General features: G+C 37.4%; 2 protein-coding genes across 3 annotated transcripts in view; both read right to left on the bottom strand.

The window, feature by feature from the left end:
• The window catches only part of Ccdc181 (coiled-coil domain containing 181), a 46,666-nt gene extending 22,290 nt beyond the window's left edge, over positions 1-24,376 (bottom strand). The window contains exon 1 of one of the 2 annotated variants that reach the window (XM_048810067.1): positions 24,358-24,376. The gene's annotated coding sequence lies outside the window, so the exon portion shown is untranslated. The remainder of the gene's footprint in view (positions 1-24,357) is intronic. The other variant, XM_048810066.1, reaches the window with a different exon arrangement.
• On the bottom strand, positions 1,504-19,614 carry Slc19a2 (solute carrier family 19 member 2). The gene is made up of 5 exons (XM_015491861.2): positions 18,979-19,614; positions 9,013-9,235; positions 7,772-7,964; positions 7,258-7,399; positions 1,504-4,407 (listed from the first exon to the last, which is right to left on the bottom strand). The coding sequence occupies exons 1-5, from the start codon at positions 19,444-19,446 to the stop codon at positions 4,279-4,281; spliced, it is 1,155 nt and encodes a 384-aa protein (XP_015347347.1). The 5' UTR covers positions 19,447-19,614; the 3' UTR covers positions 1,504-4,278.
• Positions 24,377-24,595: the final 219 nt, after the last annotated feature.

The following is a 24,595-nucleotide window of genomic DNA, read 5'->3' as shown; positions in this document are numbered from 1 at the left end:
CCACGGGGCCCTTAAGTCCCCCCTGGGCAGCCAGCGGGACGCTACCGTGCAGGCGCGGGGCGCTGCACCTGCTCCTCGGCGGCCGCCCCGCGGAGCGCAGGGTCTGCAGCGCCGCCTTGGGGTTTGTGCCGCTTCTCACTCCACTCCTACAACCAGGACCCCACCGCCTCTCCTGTCTGCCGCCTGCCCACCATAGTAGGTGAGCCGGTCCGCACACCCTCTGACCACTGCTCTTCCCGCCTGGCGTTCTTCCTCGCTCGAGCTTTTTCCTGAGCGGGATCTACTGCCCGCACCCAGCTCTCTCCCCACTGCGGACTTGTTGGCGGGACGCGGGCGGAAGTGACTATCAGCTTCCACAGTAGAGAAGGGATCAGAATCTTGGCTTTTCTGCTTCACAGATGTGTGATCTTGGGTAGGTTAAATTTTCTAAGTCACCGTGAAATATGGGCACATTCTAGAATGTTAATTTAGCAGCATGGAACTTGTCCTATTTTTGTTTCCATTGCTATAAGTCACAAAGTCCTTCCTCATAGACACAGCCAATTACAATGGCAATTCAACTAGCAATTTTAGGTATCTCTATAAAATTAATCTGTCCACAGCTGCCAGATCTTTCTTTATTCCTTGCTACCTATTATATATTACCCACACTCCCGCCCCGCATTTTATGACCTCATACCTTTACAATTATGGGCCTTTTCCCACAACACTTCCCCACCTTTTCCTAATTTGTTAAAATCCTACTCAGTGTGCATGGCAAGCTTAAATTCCACCTCCTTCAGGAACCACTTTTGATGTTGCCAGTGCCCTTGCTCTCTTCCTGACCGAAGCCTTTTCATTATTATGGTACCTGTCAGATTATCTTGGATTGCAGTCTTGTACTTGTTATTCTTTCTACATATCTTTTCCAGTCACACATTTCAAGTTCTGTGGAGGCAGGAACCATGACTTTTTCATCTTTGTATTAACATAAGTGCTTCAAAATATGAATAAAAAAGAAGGGAGGTAGGTTTAAAAGCTTATGATTTACATTTTGATTGCAACTAAACTTGAGAGTGCAGTTCTGAAATTAGCTAAAAACTAACTGTAAACAAAGTAAAGGGAAATGAGTTCACTTCCCAATCTCCTACTCAGTGCCTGTGGTGACAGTGATTTCTAATGTGTTCTCATTTCCTCACAACAATCCTGAAGTATCATCTCACTTACAGATGAGGAAACTTGAGGATAAAAACAATGACTTTCCTAACATGTCAAACCCAAATTGCAAACCTAATATTTTAAATCCTTCTGACAGCATTATTTACTGAAGTTAAGCAGAGGAATTATTACAATTTCCTTTTCAGGAATCAAAGATGATGTCCACAAATATCCTTCCTGAAGTATAACATGCTAAACAAATGTAAAATGTTAATTGTAGGAAAGATGTTATAAATCAAACACATAGCTATCTATTTCTATCATTCAAACATAGTACCTTGAATAAAGCATCTGGTGGACTAGAGATCAGTGATAGACATTTTAATGTTTCATGATGTTCTTTTTAAATAACTGCAGATAGCTGAATTCATCAAATGCCATTTATATAATTCAGTATTCACATAGCACCCAAATGTGTTTTGCAACAAAGGACAAAAACAAGACATGGTCCCTGCTCAGAAGGTTCATAATCTGAAAGACAATAAGATACTGAGGATGTATCTATAGGAACAGAAAACAATTTTTAAAAGTTTTTGTTTTTGGCACGACAGTTTTCCAGTCTTCAGTGATAATCAATGAAATCCCTTCAGTGGGTTTTAGAATAGGATATTAAACAAAAGTACTCTTTTGTGAGTACTGAAAGAAAAAACTGATTTGGTTTCTGGGATATGATAAATGATTCTTAACCAATGGCAAGAAGCTACATCTCTGAGTATCAGAATATTTGGGGGTGGAACAAAGAGGCTAAGGAGTTTTAAAACAAGATGATATTTTCAGCCCTGCGCTGTTATAATTTCCTTTATTTTAAAAATTTGGTTAACATTAAAAAGGAGTGTAGGTTTACATTTTCTATAGGGAAGAATGCTTTAAAAAGAGAGATGAGAGTTGCCAAGATGAAGATTAAGAAAAATCAACAATGCAATGTTGATTGTTGTTTTTTCTGGTGGTGCAGTGCCAGAAAAAAAATGATGAAAACTGAAACAAGGGGAAAGAGTAAGATCACAAAACAAAGGAAGAATTAACAGGGTGATGAAAGGTTAATTATAAGGTCAGAAGAGGGGGAGGATTAATATAAACTTTGTCCTAGAAAAAAGTAAAAGATTTAAATATGTAATGTAAAGCTCCTATTGAAGCAGAAGATAAATTTTAAATGATCTTGATTAAGAAGGGAAAATATACCTTAAAATATTTATTTAATAAAAATAATTTTATAATCTATACAGATTTGAATAAAAAGTACAATGAATTATTTTCGCTTCTTCAAAAAACTGTATACAGTACAACTAGCACATTGAGTTTAGCATTCTACAAATATGGCCACACTAAGATATGAACATATTTTTGTCTTAAATAGGTAAAGGCTCAGATTAGGGTGCCACAAACTGTGAATTAAATACCAGGGAAATATTGCTTTGGTAACATGAACAAATTGATTGTACCACAGTCCATTTTATTTACAAAATTAAATAAAATTCCTCAAACACTACCTTCCTACTTGTTTGGGGGTAAACAATTCCCTATAAAACAAAAAGGAATCAGAGCAAAAAATCAAAAAGTAACATTGCCGGTTGCTACCTTTATGACATCACTTACCCTTCCCTTCATTGTCAGAGTTGTTTTCCTTTCCCTTGATTGTTAAGGAAGTGAATAGAAATGATCTTTTTTATCCCCATCCATTTGCTTCTGGGATTCCTACTTAAATCATACAAACATACCAATTTTGCAATCTTGACACTATTATGAATGCTGTTTAGCTGTGTTGTTCTTAAAGTTAACACCCCAGCTAAAAGTGCCTACCTAGATTCTTTTTCACAATAAGGCAACAAAGTTGGCTTTAAAATAGTGTTCATGTCTCTCAAATATTAGCAGCCCCTTGGGAGATTGACTTGAGAGTTAAATACATACAGAAAAACTTTTTTCTTCCAAGTAACTTGGAATCACTAGTAACTTTTAACTTAAACAAATATTCAAGATGATCTGCCTTTAGAAACAAAGGCAGACCTAAGTTACAAAATGGAGGAACCAAATCTAACCTAGTTCCTGCCCACTGAAATAATTAAAAAGAGGCTCAGTTTATGGAAGAAGGCCTTGGAAAAATCTAACTCCTACTGACATCTTTATCTCAGATAATAAAGTAAAAATGATATAAAAGCTATAAATGCAAGGAAGTTATTTTAAAGAAAAAAGACTTGTTTGTTTTTTGGAAAAAAAAAGGGAATGAAAAAACAAGATGGATTAGTTGTATCTTTAACCCACATGAGTTTTTCATCATGGAATTAATAGTCCTTCATACTGAATTACAAAAGACAAACAAACCTACTGATTATGTCTCTTCATTTAGATTACTAGCAAGCTTGAAACTTGTCTTCTTTTCTAAGTGAGCTTCTCTGGGAAGCATATGAATAATGCAAAAAATGTACTTCTAAAGAGTTTTCAAATACATAATGGTCAAGATAGGAACCAAAAACATTAATACAATGAATTTTTAAAAATAACTTAAAAATGAGAACACATACTCCTTACAGGACAGAACATTAAACCAGAGCAAATATTGCCAGTGATAGAACAACTGTCATCTGTAGAAACACAAATGCATGTGAGTAACACAGAGATTAGAATGAAGTTGAATAGAGGCAGGTGCTTATAGGACATATTTCTCTCAAGGTTTGTAACATCGTGTGGCTTCTTTGAGGCCCTGTCCCACCAGGCCAAATGTCCAGCTAGTGGATACAGAGGTGCATGTGACCTATACAACACCAAACTCATTTGCTAATCAAGTATATAACACATGTGCTGCTTGACTGCTTTTGATTACTTAATTTTCAAAATCAAGTTCACTTCTGAATCAGAAAAAAGTCATCCTTAAATTAGCTCTCAAAAATAATCCATGAATTAAACTTCACTGCTGGCTCCTCTCAACAGGACCATAATACTCCAGTAATATAAGGTGTTAAGTGGCTGCTTTGAAGCCATGAAATATGCATATTCATAAATATTTGCTTAAACCTTAAAAAATTAAATACATCCAGACAGTTGCTATGCAGAGTTCTTGCCATAAGAAGCAGCCCATTCAGCAGTGTATTATGAAGCAGTTACTGCAGAACCTGATTCTTGATCTTCCTGCTTTCTGTATTTCTTGATAACACTGACTGCACCATTTACCAGGAAAACCACAGCAATGAATGCAAAATAACTGGCGTAGATCAGGAACTAAAAGAGAAAAAAAGTAGCAATTTGCATAATTATTAGAGATGAGCTGTTTCATTTCATGTATGTGAGTATACCATATATAACTAAAGGTATATTCAGAGTTTCTCAATACAACTTCAAAAATTGCATGCTTACACCATGTGCCAGGCATTAAAGACACAAAGCAGCAGCCTAGCATGGCAGTTCTTAATTCTGACTTCATTCCTTACTAGCTTTGTGACCCTGAATGAGATGCTTAACCATTGAGCCTTGACTTCTTCATTTACAAAATGGAGTTCATACCAATTGCTATGTCATAGGTCTATTGGGAGAAGCCAATAAAATGTAGAAGTTTATTAGCGTATTACTGCTGTTAATAATATTGTTTTAGCTGGGTGTGGTGGTGCACTCTCATAATCCCAGCTAGAAGGTTGAGGTAGGAAGACTGATAGTTCCAGGGCACCATGAAAATTACATGAGACTTTGCTTCAGGAAAAAAAAAAAAGGTGGACACTGGGATGTAGCTCAAGTGGTAGAGCCTTTACCTAGCATGTGTGACTCCTGGGTCTAATCCCCAGTACTACAGACACACATAAAAGGAATATTATTATTTTCATTGTTGTTGCTGCTATTATTCTTATTCTTGAGTCATGGTTTGTGTTATGCTTTGGATCTGAATGTCCCCCAAAAGCTCACATGTTGAAGGCTTGGTCCCCAGGCTACAGTATTCTGAGGTGGGGCTTCTGGGAAATGACTGGATCATGGGGTTCTGACTTCATCAGTGAATTAACCCTCTGATGGCTTCATAATTTGATGGCATTACTGGGAGGTGATGGAAATAAGGAGGTAGGGCATAGTTAAAAAGAGTGGGTTATGGGAGGTGATGTACTCTGGGGGACTATCTCTTGTCCCTGGCCCCTTCCTTTCTGGCTTACTCTCTGCTTTCTGGTTACCATGAGATAAACAGCTTTCTTCAGCCACACCCTTCCACATGATTTTTCTGCTTCACCTCAAACCTAACAGCAAAGTAAAAATAAAGCTTTTCCCAGATAAGCTGATTCCATCAGATATCTTGTCAGAGTGATGAAAAGCTGATTAACACTGTAGGTATCCTCAAACTGAAGATCAAGTTCAAAGATCAAGAACTTCCATTCTTTTCCAGAAGAAGGCAGTAATAGGATTACTTTTTATAAGACTCTTCCCTAAAGCAGCTTTATAATGTGATTATATAGTTTACCAACATCATCATCATTTAATTCTTAAAATAACTTACTAAATACTTATAAATTGGTTCAAAGGCACAAGAAGAGTATGGCCTTAAATCTCTGAGCCAAGTTCATTTAAATTTGGATATATTTAAAATAGGAAGCCTGTTAACTAATCATGGCAGTTAGTTTCAGCATAGTACACAAAATTCTATTATTCCACAAGTTTAAATCCACCATTTCTACAAGGATGTGCTATCAAATTTCTACTTTAAATGTCAGCCATATGTTCTTCAACTGTAATTGGCTGTAACTCTTCCTTACCAAATAGGATGACAGGAACTTAGTTTTCTTCTATTCTCTATCCCAAAGTAGGTTTTAGGGTTAGACACTGGTTAAAATCCTAGCTCTTCCATACACTGATTGTGTGATCTTAAATCACTTGACATCTCTCAGACTTATTTCTTGATATCCATTCCTGACAACCACCTTGCAAATTCTATATAAAGCATCTGGCACATACAGGATACTGAATGCACAGTACCCATTATCATTATCTCTCCTTTAGACCTCTTTAATTAAAAAAAAAAAAAAAGTTAATTATTGCTAACATGTTGGGTCTTTGTGTCCTAAGAAAACTAATATGTAAATATGAAATGCTGGGTAGTATTTATGGAGGTAATAATGGGGACATTTATGGAGGGAATAATGGAGAAGGAATCATTTGGGCTGAGCTGGGCTGAGACTGGGGATAGACACTTCTTGATTCAGTTGCCTACTATAACAAAGTACAGAGCAAATGCTAACTAAAAGTTCACAATACATGAAGGCATACACAACTATACAATTCCTGAACAAATAAAGATATTCATATTGTCTTTGGGTGTCTATGCAGGTGTTTTCTCAATAGGTCATGTTAAGAATCAAAATGCTGTTTGTCCACTGCAAGTCATTCCATTGGTATTTGGGTGAGGGCTGTGAGATAATGAGGTATGTCATCTTAACCAAAAGATATACTATTCCAGGCATCAATTAAGAAGGGGCTAGGGTGGCTGGGGTTGCCACTCAGTGGTAGAGTGCTCGCCTTGCACGTGCAAGGCCTTGGGTTCGATCCTAAGCACCACATAAAATAAATAAATAAAATAAAGGTATTGTGTCCAACTACAACTAAAATTTTTTTTAAAAAAGAAGGGGTTGGGGCTCAGTCGTAGGGTACTCACCTAGCATGTGAGGCACTGGGTTCGATCCTCAGTACCACATAAAAATAAATAAATAAAGTCATTGTGTTCATCTACAACTAAAGAAAAATATTTTTTAAAAAGGGGGCAGGGAGCTGGGGTTATAGGTCAGTGGGAGAGCACTTGCATAGTATGTGTGAGGCCCTGAGTTCGATCTCCAGCCCCACAAAAAGAAAGAAGGACTAAGCCCAGAAGGAATCAATAATATCTCTCAGATGAAATAGTCCCTTTAGGCTAGTTATACTCAAGAATGCTCTAGGGCCTCATCTAAAAGATGATGATGATCTCAACATCCTCCACATAAAAGAACTAAGGACAAGGAGGTAACTGGAGGAACAAGTTTTTTGGCTTTGTTTTCATGAAGTATGTTCTACTTCTGTCACCCTGATCACATCAGACCACCTTTAATGCCAAAGGAGAGATCTTACCTGAGTCTCAATTTGTAGGCCAAGGCCACTGGCATCTACCACAATCAGCGTGAGCAGAGTCTGCAGTGCAAGGGCAATGAAGGTATTTACACCAAACACTAGGGCATAGCGTTCCATGCTGAGGTTTGCAGCAATCTGAAAACTTTTTTAAAACAGTAAAAGGAGAATTAATAGACAAGAACTGCTTCCTGGATAATTATAATCTTTAACTATGAGGAATAGCTCCTTCTTTCCATGTCAATTCTCTTCCCAATCAAATGAAAAAAATTTGTTGCTGAATAATGTAAATTCCATGCAAAGATCTAAAAATAGTAGGAATATACAAAAAGGGAATAATCAAATCTTGTCTACATGCTTCCTGAAAAGAAAAACTGATAATGCACATACAGTATGATGCTGCTTCCCACTTATCTTTTAACTACAAATCTGAATTTCTTGGTTTGGGAAGCAATCAAAAAGTTTTTAATCCTGTCACATATTTTCCTTACACCGTTTTTAAAGCCAAAATACATACGTTGCTATTGTGATGAGTAACATGTAGATGGTTCTGAAGACAACATAGGATGCATAGCACACCCAAATGTCACCCACAGTGTCCATGACATACACTGCAGCAGCAATCAGGAGAGAGCACAAAGATAGTGTCATTTCTCCCCAAGTTGACCAGGATATTTTTATATAACCAACCATAAACACAGCAATAGCACCTATAAAACAAGAAGACAATAATCTAGTTATTGAACTTTATTGAACACACACATTTCAATAAATTAAAATTATATTTTAATTTATCAAATTTTACAAATCAGCCAGCTCAAGATTAATGGAGGCCTTGAAACTCAGGCAGAGAATTTTGGACTTGATGGAATAAACAACATGGAGCAACTGAGAAATGACAATAGACTAACTTAGGGTAGCTGGCACTGAGATGGAGAGGGAAGACACAGGCCTTAGGAAAAGTGTCAGAGAGAACCAGGCTTCTAGTTTGACAACAGTGCAGCATACATATTGTCTCCTTCAAACCAAGGTGCAATCTAGTATATATGAAAGGGCCTGTCTATCCTTTTGGTAAGATAATGATGCTGAGAGCTAAAATATATGGAGTGCTTTCCCAGGCACCATTAATAAGTGTTTACAGATATCACATAAAACCTTCCAATGACGTCTAAGTAGGGCAACAAATAAGAAAGAGACAATGGAATTATAATGTGAAGGGCACAGACTCTAAAGCTATGCCCAAGCTCAAATCTTGACTTGATCTTACTGCTTGCATATATGCAACTGTAGGCAAGTTACCAACCTACTGTCCCAAGTTTCCTTTGTAAAATAGTGATAATAAACGCATCTATCTCGGGAATTGTGTGAAACTGAATTACTATATGTAGAACATTAGGATACATGTTACTATACATAGAACATTAGAATAGCACCTAGCACATATTAAACTCAAGTGACATTAGCTATTATTGCATATTGCTACTTAAATTTCACATCAAGTGAAAAAAACAAAGATAATGAGAAACTTGGATAAACAAAGAAAACAATTCTGAAAATTATTTATCAGCTTTCCCTGAAGCTTATAAAAAATTCAGGTTTGTCAGTCGTATAGTCCCCCACCACTTGAGCCCTTCTAAGTTCTCCTACATAAATCAGAACTCAAAATAAGGGGTCTTCAAATTTGGGAGGGGGGACTAAAACCAATCACAAGTGGCTTAACTACCAGTTAAGCCCTTACTGCTATCCTGCACTACTTGCCCAGTAAGGTTGAAACGGCCTCCACGCCACCATTGTAGATTGCAGCATGGCGAGAAGACATCACCTTCTCCCATAGGCCCTGTGTGTAGTTCACAACTTGAAAATAGCCACAGGTGGAGAGGGCCCACCACACAGACCAGCAGAGTAGAGGGCGGGAAGAGTAGCAGATCAAGAAGTCATTCCACAGCACCTTCAGCACAAGGAGACGATCTGCCCTGGGCTCCTATGAAGCAAGAGAAAACAGCTCAAACACTCTGATGGAAATTGTACAGGAGGCAACGACAGAGACTGGATTTTCTATTTAACAGACTTCTTTTTCCTTGTAAAAACAAACTTCTTATTTTATATAAATAAATAAGTAAACAAACTTATTAGTAATTATATTTATCCCTGGTAGGGAAGATCACTCTATAATCTCACAAATGACTATCTAAAGTAAGGGCACAATGTCTAATGATAACATTAATAACAGTAATTAACATGAACTAAGTACATACTAGATATACTTATTTAAGAGCTTTCTACTGCCTCATTTAATATTCAAAAATAATAGATACATGACATGAATAAGGAAACTATGTCTCACATAATTAAATAGCTTGCCCAAGAAGTATTAGAACTAGGATTTGCACTTAACTTCTTGATCTTCAAAACCTACTATACCCTGCTGCCAGAAATCTTACATAAACTCTGAAGTATTAATGATATGCCAGTCCATATGCTAAAGTAGTAGTTTTGTGTGAATTATTCATGTGTGTATTGTGAGAAGAGAGAGACTATGTGTAAGAATACTGGGAAGGGAATCTAGGGCCTCATACATGCTAGCTAAGTGCGCTACCACTGAGCTACAATCTCAGCCCCTAAGTTGTTATTATTTTTTAATATTTGTTTTATTTGTAGTTGGACACAATACCTTTATTTTATTTATTTTTATATGGTGCTGAGGATTGAACCCAGGGCCTCACACGTGTGAGGTGAGCACTCTATCACTGAGCCACAACCCCAGCCCCCCTTAATTATTTTTGATGAAGAACTCAAAATATATCAGGTCCAGTTATAAGGTAAGCACCTCAGTCCAGTTCTGATCATGAAAGAAAACCACTGGCTTTGGTGATGCCTCTTTCTGCAATATTACCAACCTTGACCCCAAAGCAATAGGCTTTGAGAAGAACTCACAAATAACTTGTGGACTGGACTATCACTTTGACTCATCCTACTTCACTCTTCCTTTCTATAAAATCAAAATAAAACTACTAACTCTTCAATATTTCATACAACTATAATTTACTGTTTAATTATGGCTTAATTAAATGGTCTATAATCTCCAATATCCACAGTCTGACTTTCCTTCAGGCTTGCCCAAGAAAAACGGCAGTATTTTCAGGCCAGTCAGAACAGCTTCCAAGCAGCACAGCAGCCTGATATGGGATTAGAAGCAGAGCCTAGGATATCACAGAATTGACCTGAATCCTAATTTTCATCGCACTATAGCCAACCTGATAGACTTGTGGTGTCAGCCTAGTGAAAGATTTTATGGATCAAAGTATAGAGAGAAGTGGATCTCATGAGTGCTCTTAAATTATGTTCAGGAGCATTATCTGTGCAATTCTGCATAAATTGCTAATTTCTGATTCTAATGCTTATCTCTACAGTGAGAGGGCTGATGAGATCTAGTCCCTTTTAATATGCTCCGATTGTTCTAGGATCTGTGCTCAGAATCAACTCTAATCAAATTTTACAACTCTTCAGCATATAAAAATATGTCATTTCACACATCTATAAATAAGAAATTTCAAGTTGGTCTAGGACAGAATTTTTTAAACCATAGGTCACAATTCATCAGTAGGTAAAAATATGGATTTAGTGAGCAGTGACCTGAATTATAAAAAAATAAATAGAATGGAATGTATCGGAATAAAGTATAATGTTGCAAACATCTTTTTTGTTATACATAAAATATATGTGTGTGTACTGGTTGCTATGTAAAATATTATTCCTGTTTTTATTCACATTCAAAAAACTTGGTCTATAAATATCTATAAAATCTTTAGAATTATGGTTTTGTTAATATTTAAATTATACACTTACGCCTACCCTGCAAGAAGCCTTGGGTTTGAGACCAACCACTGCAAAAATTAAAAAACAAAATATATTTTTTATGTATTATATGTAAGTATATATAGTCAGCCAAATCCATTTCAAAACATTTGGAACAGACAAAAAGAGAGTTCTTATTTTATTTGTTTCTACTATATGAGACCTATTAAATGATTATATATACTTGCCTCCCCCAGCAACCCTTTGTTGATTTTCCAATGTCAGCTAACAAATTCTGATGGAATCAGCATTTCATCGATATTCAATCCCTGGTCATTTTGGCCAAATGTGGCTGTAGGTTCCCTAGTGATCAAGGGTGAGTCTCATGATGAGTATCAACCAGGCTCTAGAGGGTGCCTCAGGCTCCTAGTGACAATAACCTAAACTCCAGCTAATAACCTGAGATGAAGAATGGGGTAGGAAAAGGAGAGAATTTTCAATAAGGACATGAGAGACCACTTTTGAAACTACTGGGTAAACTCTAGGTACAATGCAGACTCTGTTCAGGGTGGTTCTTTATTCTCATTTAGTCTACACAACTTTCAGAGCTCAGTATTAAGTCTGCCAGAGCCCACATGCAAAGCTGGAATGTTAATAGGCTTATTTCCAAGTATGTCCCAGAAAAACTAAAACTAATTCAGTGTGGATGCAATGAAACTTGTCCCTTATAGTTTATAATGTGATAGAGGGGGTTTAAAAAAAGTAGGTGACTGGGGAGGCAGTTCATCTTCCTGGAAAGACAGAATGAGTAGATGAATTATTTTAAATGTCATCTCTCTTTCTTTATAATCGCACTTCAAGTATTTATTGCATTTTTTGTGTGTATATGTGTATCTTCATACATGTACTTGGGGTAATGATGTCCATCATCTTTCCTACCCACCTATCTCCTCCCTTCCCCTCCCTCCCCTTTGCCCTATCTAAAGTGCCTCCATTTCTCCCATGCTCCCCCAACCCATCCCATATGGATCAGCATTTTCATATCAGAGAAAACATTAGGCATTTGGCTTTTGGGGATTGGCTTAACTTCACTTAGCATAATATTCTCCAATTCCATCCATTTACCTGCAAATGCCATGATTTTATTCTCCTTTAATGCTGAGTAATATACCATTGTGAGTATACACCACAGTTTCTTTATCCATTCATCTACTAAAGGGCATCTAGGCTGGCTCCACAGTTTAGCTATTGTGAATTGTGCTGCTATAAACATTGATGCGGCTGTGTTAATATAGTATGCTGTTTTTAAGTCCTTTGGGTATAAACCGAGGAGTGGGATAGTTGGGTCAAAGGGTGATTCCATTCTAAGTTTTCCAAGGAATCTCCATACTGCTTTCCATATTGGTTGCACCAATTTGCAGTCCCACCAGCAATGTATGAGTGTGCCTTTCACTCCACATCCTTGCCAACATTTACTGTTGTTTGTATTCTTAATACCTGCCATCTGAATGGAGTGAGATGAAACCTTAGAATAGTTTTGATTTGCATTTTTCTAATTGCTAGAGATGTTGAACATTTTTTCATATATTTGTTGACTGACTGTATATCATTTTCTGAGAATTGTCTATTCAGTTCCTTGGGTCATTTATTGATTGGGTTATTTATTGTTTTGGTGTTAAGATTTCTGAGTTCTTTATATATCCTAGAGATTAGGACTCTATCTGAAATGTGTGTGGTAAAAATTTGCTCCCATTCTGTAGGCTCACTATTCACCTCATTGAAATTTCTTTTGCTGACAAGAAGCTTTTTACTTTGAACCCATCTCATTTATTGATTCTTGATTTTATTTCTTGTGCTATAGGAGTCTTATTAAGGAAGTGGGGGCCTAAGGCAACAAGAAGATTTGGACCTACTTTTTATTCTATTAGGTGCAGGGTCTCTGGTTTAATTCCTAGGTCCTTGATCTACTTTGAGTTGAGTCTTATGCATGGGGAGATATAGGGGCTTAATTTCATTTTGTTGCATATGGATTTCCAGTTTTCCCAGCACAATTTGTTGAAGAGGCTACCCTTTCTCCAAAAATGTTTTTGGTGCCTTTGTTTAATATAAAATAATTGTATTTATGTGGGTTTGTCTCTATGTCCTCTATTCTGTACCATTGGTCTACAAGTCTATTTTGGTGCCAATACCATGTTATTTTTGTTCCTATTGCTCTGCAGTACAGTTTAAGGTCTGGTATTATGATGCCACCTGCTTCACTCTTCTTGCTAAGGATTGCTTTGGCTATTCTGAGTCTCTTATTTTTCCAGATGAATTTCATGACTCCTTTTTCTTTCTATGAGGAATGTCATTGGGATTTTGATTGAAATTGCATTAAATTTGTATAGTGCTTTTGGTAGTATGGTCGTTTTGACAATATTAATTCCGCCTATCCAAGAACAAGGGAGATCTTTCCATCTCTTAAGGTCTTGTTTAATTTCTTTAGCATTCTGTGATTTTCATTTTAGAGGTCTTTCACTTCTTTTGTTGATTCCCAAGTTTTTTTGTTTATTTTGTTTAAGCTATTGTAAATGGGGTAGTTTTCCTAATTTCCTTTTCAAAGGATTTGTCTCTGATGAACAGAAATGCTAGAGTTTCAAGAACTATGTTAAATAGAAGAGGTGAAAGAGGGCATCCCTGTCTTGTTCCAGTTTTTAGAGGGAATGCTTTCAATTTTTCTCCATTTAGAATGATGTTGGCCTGGGGCTTAGCATAGATAGCTTTTACAATGTTGAGATATGTTCCTGTTATCCCTAGCTTTTATAGTGTTTCGAACATGAAGCATGCTGTATTTTGCTGAATGCTTTTTTTTGCATCTATTGAGATGATCATATGATTCTTATCTTTAAGTCTTTTGATGTGATGAATTACATTTATTGATTTCCGTATGTTGAACCAACCTTGCATCCCTGGGATGAATCCCACTTGATCATGGTGTACAATCTCTTCAATATGTTTTTGTATTCAATTTGCCAAAATTTTATTGAGATTTTTACATTTATGTTCATTAGAGATATTGGTCTGAAGTTTTCTTTCTTTGATGTGTCTTTGTCTAGTTTTGGAATTAGGGTGATACTGGCCTCATAGAATGAGTTTGGAAATGTTCCCTCTTTTTCTATTTCATGAGATAATTTGAGGAGTACTGGTTCTTTGAAGGACTTGTGTATCCATCTAGTCCTGGGCTTTTTGTGGTTGGTAGGCTTCTGATGGCATCTTCTTGCTTGAAATTATCTGTTTGACTTGTAAATATCATCCTGATGCAATTTGGGCAAATCATATGACTCTAGAAATTTACTGATGCCTTTGATATTTTCTATGTTATTGGAATATAAATTTTCAAAATAATTTCTAATTATCTTCTGTATATCTGTAGTGTTGTCATGATATTTCCTTTATAATCACGAATGTTAGTAATTTGAGTTTTCTATCGCCTTCTCTTTGTTAGCATGGCTAAGGGTTTATCAATTTTAGTTTTTCAAAGAACCAACTTTTTGTTTTGTCAATTTTTTTCAGTTATTTCCTTAGTTTCAATTTCATTGATTTCAACTCTGATATTAAGTATTTCCTGTCTTCTACTGCTATTGGTGTTGATTTGTTGTTCTTTTTCTAGGGCTTTGAGATGTAATGTTAGGTCATTTATTTGTTGATTTTTTCTTCTTTTAAGGAGTGAACTCAATGCAATGAACTTTCCTCTTAGTACTGCCTTCATAGTATCCCAGAGATTTCGATATGTTACATCCGTGTTCTCATTTACCTCTAAGAATGTTTTAATCTCCTCTTTGATGTCTTTGGCAACCCATTATTCATTCAATGGCATATTATTTATTCTTCAGGTGTTGAAGTAGCTTCTATTTTTTATTTTGTCATTGATTTCTTATTCCATTATAATATGATTAGAATGCAGGGTAGTATCTCTACTTTTTGTATTTGCTAAGAATTGCTTTGTGGTATAATATATGGTCTATTTTAGATCCACATGCTGCTGAGAAGAAAGAGTATTCACTCGTTGTTGGATGAAATATTCCATATGTGTCTCTTAAGTTTGTTATTCATTGTGTTATTGAGCTCTGTAGTTTCTTTGTTTAGTTTTTGTTTGGAAGATCTATCCAATGGTGAAAGAGGTGTGTTAAAGTCACCCAGAATGATTGTGTTGTGGTCTATTAGACTCTTGAACTTAAGAAGAATTTGTTTGAAGAACACAGATGCTCCATTGTTTGGGGCATATATAATTGTTATGTCTTGTTGGTGTTTGGTTCCCTTGAGCAATATGTAGAGTCCTTCTTTATCCCTTTTGATTAGCTTTGGCTTGAAGTCTACTTTATTTGATATGATAGAAACCCCTGCTTGCTTCCGCAGTTCATGTGAGTGGTATGATTTTTCCCAACCTTTCACCTTCAGTCTGTGGATATCTTTTCCTATGAATCTCTTGATGGCAGCATATTGTTAGGTCTTTTTAAAAATCCAACCTGCCAGTCTATGTCTTTTGATTGGTGAGTTTAGGCCATTAACATTCAGGGTTATTATTGAGACATGATTTGTATTGCTGGTTATATTTGTTTATTTTTGATATTTAACTTGACTTAGTTTCTCTTTTGATTAGTATCTCCTTTAGTGTAATAATTCCCTTTGCTGATTTTCATTGTTGTTTTTCTTTTCCTCCTCATAGAATATTTTACAGAGGATTTTCTGTAGTACAGGCTTTCTAGTTCTAACTAGAAAATTAACTTTTGTTTATCATGGGAGGTTTTTATTTCGTCATCAAATCTAAAGCTTAATTTTGTTGGACATAAGATTCTTGGTTGGCACCCATTTTCTTCCAGAACTTGGTATATGTTGTTCCAGGATCTTCTAGTTTTCAGGGTCTGGTTGAAAAAACTGCAGATATCCTAACTGGTTTCCCCCTATATGTGATCTGATTCCTTTCTCTTGTGGCTTTTAAAATTCTCTCCTTTTTCTGTATGCTAAGTATTTTCATTATAATGCACCTGGGTGTGGATCTTGTGATTTTATACATGTGATGTCCTGTAAGCCTCTTGTATTTTATTTTCCAATTCATTCTTCATGTTTGGAAATTTTTCTGATATTATTTTATTGACTAGATTGTTCATTCCTTTGGTTTGGAACTCTATGCCTTCCTCTAGCCCTATAATTCTTAAACTTGGTCTTTTTATGTTATCCCATAATTCTCAAATGTTCTGCTCACGGTTTCTTTTCATCTTCACTGTCAACATTCAAGATTATATATTTTGTCTTCATTGTCTGAGGTCATGTCTTCCAAGGGTTCTAGTCTGTTGGTGATGCTTTGTATTGAGCTTTTAATTTGGTTGTTTCTTTCATTTCAAGGATTTCTGTTTGGCTTTTTTTCAGAACCTCTACCTCCCTATTGAAGTAATCTTTTGCTTCCCATATTTGCTTATGTAGCTCTTTATGGAAATGATCTTTTGCTGCCTGTAATTGCTTTCTTGTATCATCCTTTAATTTACAGAACATTTTAATTATGTACATCCTGGACACCTTCTCTATCCTTTCTTCTGTTGTATTGGCCATGGATTCATCTTGGTTTGTTGGGGGCACCTTCTTCCCTTGTTTTTTCATGTTGTTTGTGTGTTTTCCCTTCTAGCACTGTGGATCAAAGGTGTTACCCTATAGGCTTATAGTGTCCCTGCAGGTTTCCAATACCTCTCCTTTAAGGGGGAGAATAATGTGAACAGATTCCAATAAAACAATATACAACCTTAAACCAAATAGCTGCTGTTAAGACATTAACAGTTTGTGTCAATATACAGAAATGGTAAATTCAATTATTATCTACAATATAAATGATTTGCAAGAAGGGTCTACAATTTCTGATGGTGGACAATGAACTGGGGTGAGGTGTAGGATGAGATGCTGAAGGGGTAGGAGGTGAGAATATAGAGTTATTAGATCTTAGGAAGCATGAAAGAGGAATCTAAAGAAGTTGGTTAGTAGATGGAGAAAAGAGAAAAAGTGATTTTTGAAATACAACTATGTGGGAAGATAGTAGAATACAAAAACCAAATATAAATATTAAGAAAAGTAAAAAAAAAAAATAAAAAAGTAAAAATAGGAGATAAAAGAAGATACAATACCACTGTAATATTCTATTCAAGCATCCCAGTCCTCAGTAGCCTAATTATTGAAAAGTACTTGGTTTCACAAATGTTGGGGATGTGAGGACAGGAGGAGAGAAAAAAAAAAAATCTCGAAGGAAAACACAAGGATTGTTTTTGTTGGAGATCAGTATCTTTCCTGCTTCCCTTCTCATCTAATAGGTGGGTTGTCTGTTGTTTGCTGGCATCTCCACCCTCAGGATGGTGAAGGTCATTAGGGTGAGAGGATTGGTCTTGGGGGCATGGCTCCTGGAGGTGGGATACTGCACCCCAAAGATCTCCTTTGGGGCCCACTCATGTGATGTGGGCTCCTGGTCTTATCTTCTTATATCACCTATAGACCATACAATTCCTGGTCTCTAATTTAGTCTCTAAACTGTATCTCACACACCACTTTCTACTTCCCAATCAGGAACCTTTCTTTCCAGAGGTCTTGTGGGCTGTGCTCTGGGGGCTGTGCACCTGCAGCAGAAAGCTGTTTTATATTGGGCAGTTCAGGACCAGATTTTACAAACTACAGACTGGTTGTATAGCTACAAGCACTGTGCTGGGTTAGTGGCTGCCAGGGAGTGGGGTGAGTTGGGGACTTTCGGTACCTTGATATTATTTCTAATACCCAGCAGTGTTCCAAGCTAGAAGTGGCTCCAATTAAAGATGGCAACGAAGGTGTCTCAAGATGGAGGCATCCACTTTCAGCAATGGGGTATGGGATTGGGTGGGGCCAGGCAGTGGCCTTGAGTGGTATGTTCAGAGATGCAGCTCTCTGGCATGCAGTAGTGTGGCTGGTGGCTGTCACCGGAATCAGTGCAGCATTCCCAGGTGCAGGCTACTATGTGTAGGGGACTGTGGCAGTGGTTCCAGTGACTCAAGATGGAGGCAACCGAAGAAGCCCCATGTTGGTAGGTGGGGGTCCATTCAAAATGGGCAGCCAGAGTTCCTATGCGTGAGCTGCAGCAGGGTTTTCTGTGTGGGAGCAGCAGCCTGGAGTCCTTCGTGGGTGCTAATGCCAGTGGTCCTACTCTGGCACCCAGAGGACTTGCGTAGCCGATGGTCAGGAGTCTGCTGAGGCCATGCAATGAGGCCTGGAGACCTGTGTAGCACAGCGGCCGAGATTCCCGCGTGAAGCAGCTGTCGGGGGTCCTCTAATTGCTCACAAGGAAACAGTATTTCCACTACTTGAATCCCAGGTTCCAGAGTGACACAGAATGCAGCCTCCCTCTAGCATCTCCCATTATCTTAATTGTTCTCTTGTGATTCTCTTTCTTTGCATTATTCATTACTATCCCACTTTGGCATAGTGTCATTTGAAAAACTTTAGCATAAAAAAGGAAAACAACTTTCTATCTTTAAAGACTGTGGGCTTCAATTCGGAAACTGGAAGTAGATATAGAACATTTATCAGAATCATTTAATCTGTTAGCCAGATTTTTCTGAGCGCTAGCTTTATATACTTTATCAAACACTGGGGACAGAAAGATGAAGTAGACATAGCCCCTGGAATCTAAGACATTTCTGACATTAATAATACAATGTTATGCCAGTTCAATTTTGGAGGTCAAGCACTCCAGGGGAACATTTGTCATTCTTAATATAAATCAATGGTATCTTGAATTAATGAATGAATGAATCAACAAACCCACTCATGACAAAACTTAAATCCAAAACCAAGATCTAGCAAGAGGGGTTTTCCCGTCTGTCTTATCACCATTAGTCAGCCCTCAAAAAACAGCAACTACAAAACATTTAAGGGTGAGCTTACCAGTTCCTCATGCGGAGGCTCCTCCAAATTTAGAGGGATTTTGGATTCCATGTCCTCCCACCCAGGAAGGTGGTTAGAAGCTGGCGTGTTAGAAATAATGCCACCATTTTGTACCTTTATGCCATTTACTCTCTGGCAGGTAGAAGGAATGTGGTGAAAGAAGAGGCTCTTCTGTGGCATGGGCAGGAACCAGGCCACAGCAAAAGCCACAGAAACACAAGTAAGAGAGATAACATTCAAGCTGAATAGGGACCAGCCTGCTACTGAGACAAGGATCTGCCCTAGGACAGAGCCCACTGTGAAGCCCACCAAGGTGGCACTTCGGCAGTAACTTGTGACTTTCTGGTACATGCTTAGGTCCACTACACTGTAGATATAAGAGTAATAGGCAATTTCTGTGGCTGTGGCGATGCCATAGAAGAATTCTAAGAACTGAACGGCCAGCAGTCCCTGGGCATAGAGCAGCATGAACCATGTAACAATAAGGCTGAGTCCCTGTAGTAGAACAACAGGTTTATAACGGAGGTAGTCTGTAGCAACGAACACAGGAAACAGCAGCACCAGGTAAGAGTATGTCCAAACTGGATAAATTTCATTGAAGACCTGGTAAAGAGAGAATAAAAATCTCTTAGTGATCGAAACACTCAAAAAGAACTTATTTTTATAAAACACCTACCAATGCTTCAAATACCACATTCTTACCAACCAAAGAAACCTTGGCAATAAGAGTTCAGATATCTGTTCAAAATATCCTTCCCCATCTCTACTCTGTCATCTTTTTCTTAATAAAATCTTTTCCCTTTCATAAAAGCTCTTCAGGCTTCCTTATCCAGGAAGACTGCTGAAGTTGATATTCAAAGTTCTCTTGATACCATCTCATATCAGTGTCCCCATTTAACTCATAACACTGGTTCATAGCCATGGCTGTATACCTCTCAAGAAGCTTTAAATATTTGGGGTTTCAAGATTTTTTTTAAAAAACTTCCTAGAACTACTGTCTTGTAGGTTCTTTAACATGGGACCCAACATTCATCTGTATACTCTAACAGCCAGCATGCTTAAAAGATACGGGGCTCTGGGTTGGGCATGGTGGTGCATGCCTGTAATCCCAGTGATTCCAGGAAGCTGAGGCAGGAGGAATGAAAATTCAAAGCCAGCCTCAGCAACTTAATGAAGACCTGTCTCAAAAATAAAAAGGGCTGGGAGTGGGCTGGGATTGTGGCTCAGCGGTAGACACTCACCTAGTACATGTGAAGCCCTGGGCTTGATCCTCAGCACCACATTAGATAGATAGGTAGATAGATAGATAGATAGATAAAGGTGCTGTGTCCAACTACAACTAAAAAATAAGTATTTTTAAAAAGGAGGGTCTGGGGATATGGGTCAATGGTAAAGTGCCTCAAAACAAATTATCTACTTGATTAAAAAAAAAAAAAGATACTAGGCTCCTTTAATGTTTTAGAAGAAGTACAGGACAAGGGAGCTTTGATCCTACTCACTAATTATATCTTTCTAATTTTAATTTTTGGAGCAAAGGAATAGGTAGAGAGAGTGAATCAGTCCTAGCATCTTGACAGAACAATTCTCTCAGGATAGTAGGATTATAGGCAAGTTTTGTCTTTTTTTACTTATTTGTAATTTGGAAGAAGATTGTAGTTTTTTCCATCTTTTCAAATTTTAAAAATTAAATTTTTTCCTTGAAAGATAATTGTACATACTTATAGGATACAGTGTGTTGTATCAGTAAATGTACACACTGTATAATGATCAATTCAGGATACTTAGATTATCCATCACCTCAAACTTTTATCATTTCATTATGATGGGAACATTCAAAATCATTTCTTCTAGCTAATCACCCTTCTGCGAATAGTACACAAGAACTTACTGCTATTTTCTTTTTAATGCATATTTTAAATGGCAATATAATTTAAAATAATCTTTAAAGCAAGCATGAAACTAGAACGCTCCAGCTGGAATTACAATTCTACTACTTGCTGTGTGATTAGAGGTGCTCCTCTGTCTATGATGGCTTAGGTTCTGATGAACTCATTCTGACTTGAAAGTACAAGTCACTCAGCACACCTAGCCTACCAAGCAGCAGCATCTAGCAACATGCAGCATTGGCCACTTTTCCTTGTGACTGTCTGGCTAGCTGGGAGCTGTATTTACCACCAGCATCACTAGAGAGCAAGGCACCATGTATTGCTAAGCCCACGAAAAGATCAAAATGAAAAATGTGGAGTATGATTTCAAATGAATGTATATTGCTTTTGTACCATCATAAAGTAAAAAAAAAAATCCTAAGTTGAACCACTGTGTATCAGGAACTGTGCAAAGAATATAGAATAGAGGTTGTTACATGCTGGGAAGGATGAGGGAAAGATGAATAAAAAGAGGCTGGATAACAGGTACCAAAACACAGAAGGAAGAAGTTCTGGCTTTCCACACCATAGTGGGATAATAACCAAGCATACTTTTTATGAATAAGGTGTAGTGCGGTGGGCAAAGGCTCCAAATATGAAGAAATGGTAAAGAGAGGGAAATGCAAACCACCCTGTTTGATTGGTGCATGATGTGCACATTTTTTCTGCACTGTACCTCATTAATATGTATAATTATTGCAGGTTAATAAAAAGTAAATTAAAAACAGTTCCTATTGCTCCCTTATTCCATCTTTTGTTTTAGGACACCGATTGACCTCTTCACTTCCAGTAATTGTGCTTAGACATATTATATAACTTTTAATAATGGTTTTCCCTAAATAATTAACTGTCAAGTTTCATTATAAAAGTCCTATTCTTTTAATGAATGCCAACTAAAACATAGAGGGGTGGGTGATGGGTTGTCTTTAGCCTACTGTAATTAATAGGCCTGCATTTCTCCTATTAGAGACATCTAGCCCTGGTGAATGGCCCTCTTACACTAACACCAGCTTCCTAACAGTGAGTCCCCACTGATACACTATACACCCTGCTATGCACTTCACCTAAAATAGCCCCAACTGATCCAAACAACAGCACTGCAGGGTAAATGCTTTCATCATCCATATTTTGCAATCAAGGAAACTTGGTCTTAGAGAAAGGTTAGGTGAACTATCCACAGGCATCACAGTGAGGACTGGAAGAAGGAAGATCTAAACCAGACATTCAGAACCAGATATTCTGAATCTACCACACTGAAACCCCTGGTTTCTTCAGTCAGAAAACTGTTATTGATCTCAGAGCCTCCTAGGGTACTTGAGGCCTGCAAGTGCTTTTTCAATCTATATGGAAGTGGGGTTTTGGGGGTTGAGGGGTCCTCCCCCCAGTACTGGGTATTGAACCCAGGGGCACTTAACCACTGAACCACATCCCCAGCCTTTTTAAATATTTTATTTAGAGACAGGATTTCATGAAATTGCTTAGGGCCTCACTAAGTTGTTGAAGCTGGCTTTGAATACACATCCTCCAGCCTCAGCCTTCCAAGCTGCTATCAGCCCTTGAGGTATTTTTATAGAACATTTGTCAAGATAAAGACTGTAATACTGCAGACAGTCTCCAGAGCTTAGCCACTGGGTTCCCAAAGGAGATTATCCTTTCTTTTCAATGACACCATCAGAAGTTATTACACCAGAAAACACTTCTTGGATAAATACTTTGAATCTTGAAGGGGAACTTCCTACAGGCAAAATTGTACAAATTAAAGACCTTTATTGTCTATGCCCCATCTTCTCACCTCAGGTAAAATCTGCCATGTGATCAAAGGGAATTGATTTTATTCTATTCAAAGTATCTTTTGCAACTTTGGATCAGAGTTTGTGCTTTCTTCTGAGATATAAAAAGTCAAGGGAAAACAATATAGACTTTATTTTAGAATCAAGTTTCAATTAAACTATTTAATAAACACCTGTTAGCACAACACTGTTCTCAGTCTATTTAGAGGTGATTAATAAAAAAAAAAAAAAAAAAAAAAAGTAAAACGCTCTCTCCAGGAATTCTGAACCTGGTGAGGAATATGCATACATATAAACAGTATTTATGATGGAAATGGCTTTGAGGGGGATGTTGAAGGATGAGAAAGAAGCTACAGAAAGATATCAACAGATATATATGGGAAGATTATTCCAGAGATCATGTTGTAATACAGGTCAATGGATGGTAGTCTGTGGATATGCTGGACCTATGACTATAAGATCAGTATGAATGAAGCCTGGCTATGTAGGAGTGGGGAGAGGGAAAAGGAGATAGTGGGAGATAATGCTATCAAGGAGGTAAAAATTAGACTGTTAGGCTCTGAATATCAGGAAGAATACACACAATGATTAAAAAATCAAAAACAGAAAATGCCTTTCAAACCACATACCACAAAGAGATAAGGTTAATAAAGTTTTTAGAAAAAAAAAGGACTATTTTATTGAAAGTATAAGAACACAGTCAAACTTTAACCTGCTTAAAACTTATGAAGTGGTAACTATTTTAAAGTTTATGCTATTCCTAAAATTTAAGGGGGGGAAAATCCTCGGAGAGTGGAAAGATAGAGGAAATTCTATCTTTTGGACTTCGGTCATAGTAGCTCTACTTAAGATGACCCATTCAGGTCCTTCAGAAGTCTTCTGGGGAAACACAAACTTCAGTACATATGTCACTGAATGTGGTTTGGTATTTACTTATAAATCATGTGCTATTTTTTATTTAACTGTCCATTGCTAAAAAGCAAACACTCTTTCAGTTACTAGTTATCTGAAAAATCAAGGGATTTGCCACAGGGTAAGCAGAGCCATACTGCAATAACCAACACAATCAGCTCTGAATCCAGGTTCCTCAAAAACAGAGGACCCTTCTTCCCAGATCACTAGATTCCTCTTCAAACCCTGCCTTCCTCCCCATCTAATATGCAATAACAGAAGCATGCTTATGTTTCTATTATACGAGCAATAAATATTTACTGGATCTTTCACCCCTGCTTTATTTCTATGCCCCTGAACATATTTGATTCACCCTAGAAAACTTCCTGATAAGATAGAGCACAGAATAATGACAGCACAGAACACATGACAAAACAGATCAGCTTTCAAATATAAACATTGGGGGCATGTTCCTTCCCTACGTGCTTCTCCGTCCGGCAAGGTACACAAACTGCATATCACATGGCAGTTCATATGAAACTTTAATTGTCAGCTGCTCATAAGTAGAATTACTTCTGCCTCTGTGGCCATGCCTCAGATTCAGTGGCTGTTTGGGGTCTCCAGAATCATACCTTCTCAGGTTGGTGCAGTAATTTTGTAAAATCATTCTGTTCATAAGAGATGGTCCTTTCCACTTTATTGTTGATTTTAACCAGTATCAAATTTCAAATGGGGGGTTGGGTTGTAGCTCAGTAGTAGAGCACTGGCCTCACATGTGTGAGGCCCTGGGTTCGGGTCCCAGCACCACATAAAAAAAAATAAACAATTAAAAATAAAAATATGGTGTCCATTTACAAGTAAAAAAATAAAATTTTAAAAAATTAAAATGGGTGATGAATAACTGTTACAGTTCCTTGTGTGGATATCCACAAGACTGAGAAACAGATGATGTAGAGTTGGGCAAAAGTCATCTCTACACTCACTGGGGTGAAACAATGTCAGACACTTAAA

Source organism: Marmota marmota, unplaced genomic scaffold, assembly GCF_001458135.2.
Source record: "Marmota marmota marmota unplaced genomic scaffold, marMar, whole genome shotgun sequence".
In the NCBI taxonomy this organism is placed as follows: domain Eukaryota; kingdom Metazoa; phylum Chordata; class Mammalia; order Rodentia; family Sciuridae; genus Marmota; species Marmota marmota.
This window is presented reverse-complemented; position numbering and strand designations above follow the sequence as displayed.

Excerpts from the sequence above, each read along its gene's own strand:
- Slc19a2 (XM_015491861.2), bottom strand. The coding sequence starts at position 19,446 with ATGCTGCTCTATGCCCAGGGACTGCTGGCCGTTCAGTTCTTAGAATTC. Across the intron at positions 7,400-7,771 it reads TTACTCATCACAATAGCAAC|TTTTCAGATTGCTGCAAACC; the intron begins GTATGTATTTTG and ends GTTTTAAAAAAG. Across the intron at positions 4,408-7,257 it reads GCCTACAAATTGAGACTCAG|TTCCTGATCTACGCCAGTTA; the intron begins GTAAGATCTCTC and ends TTTCTCTTTTAG.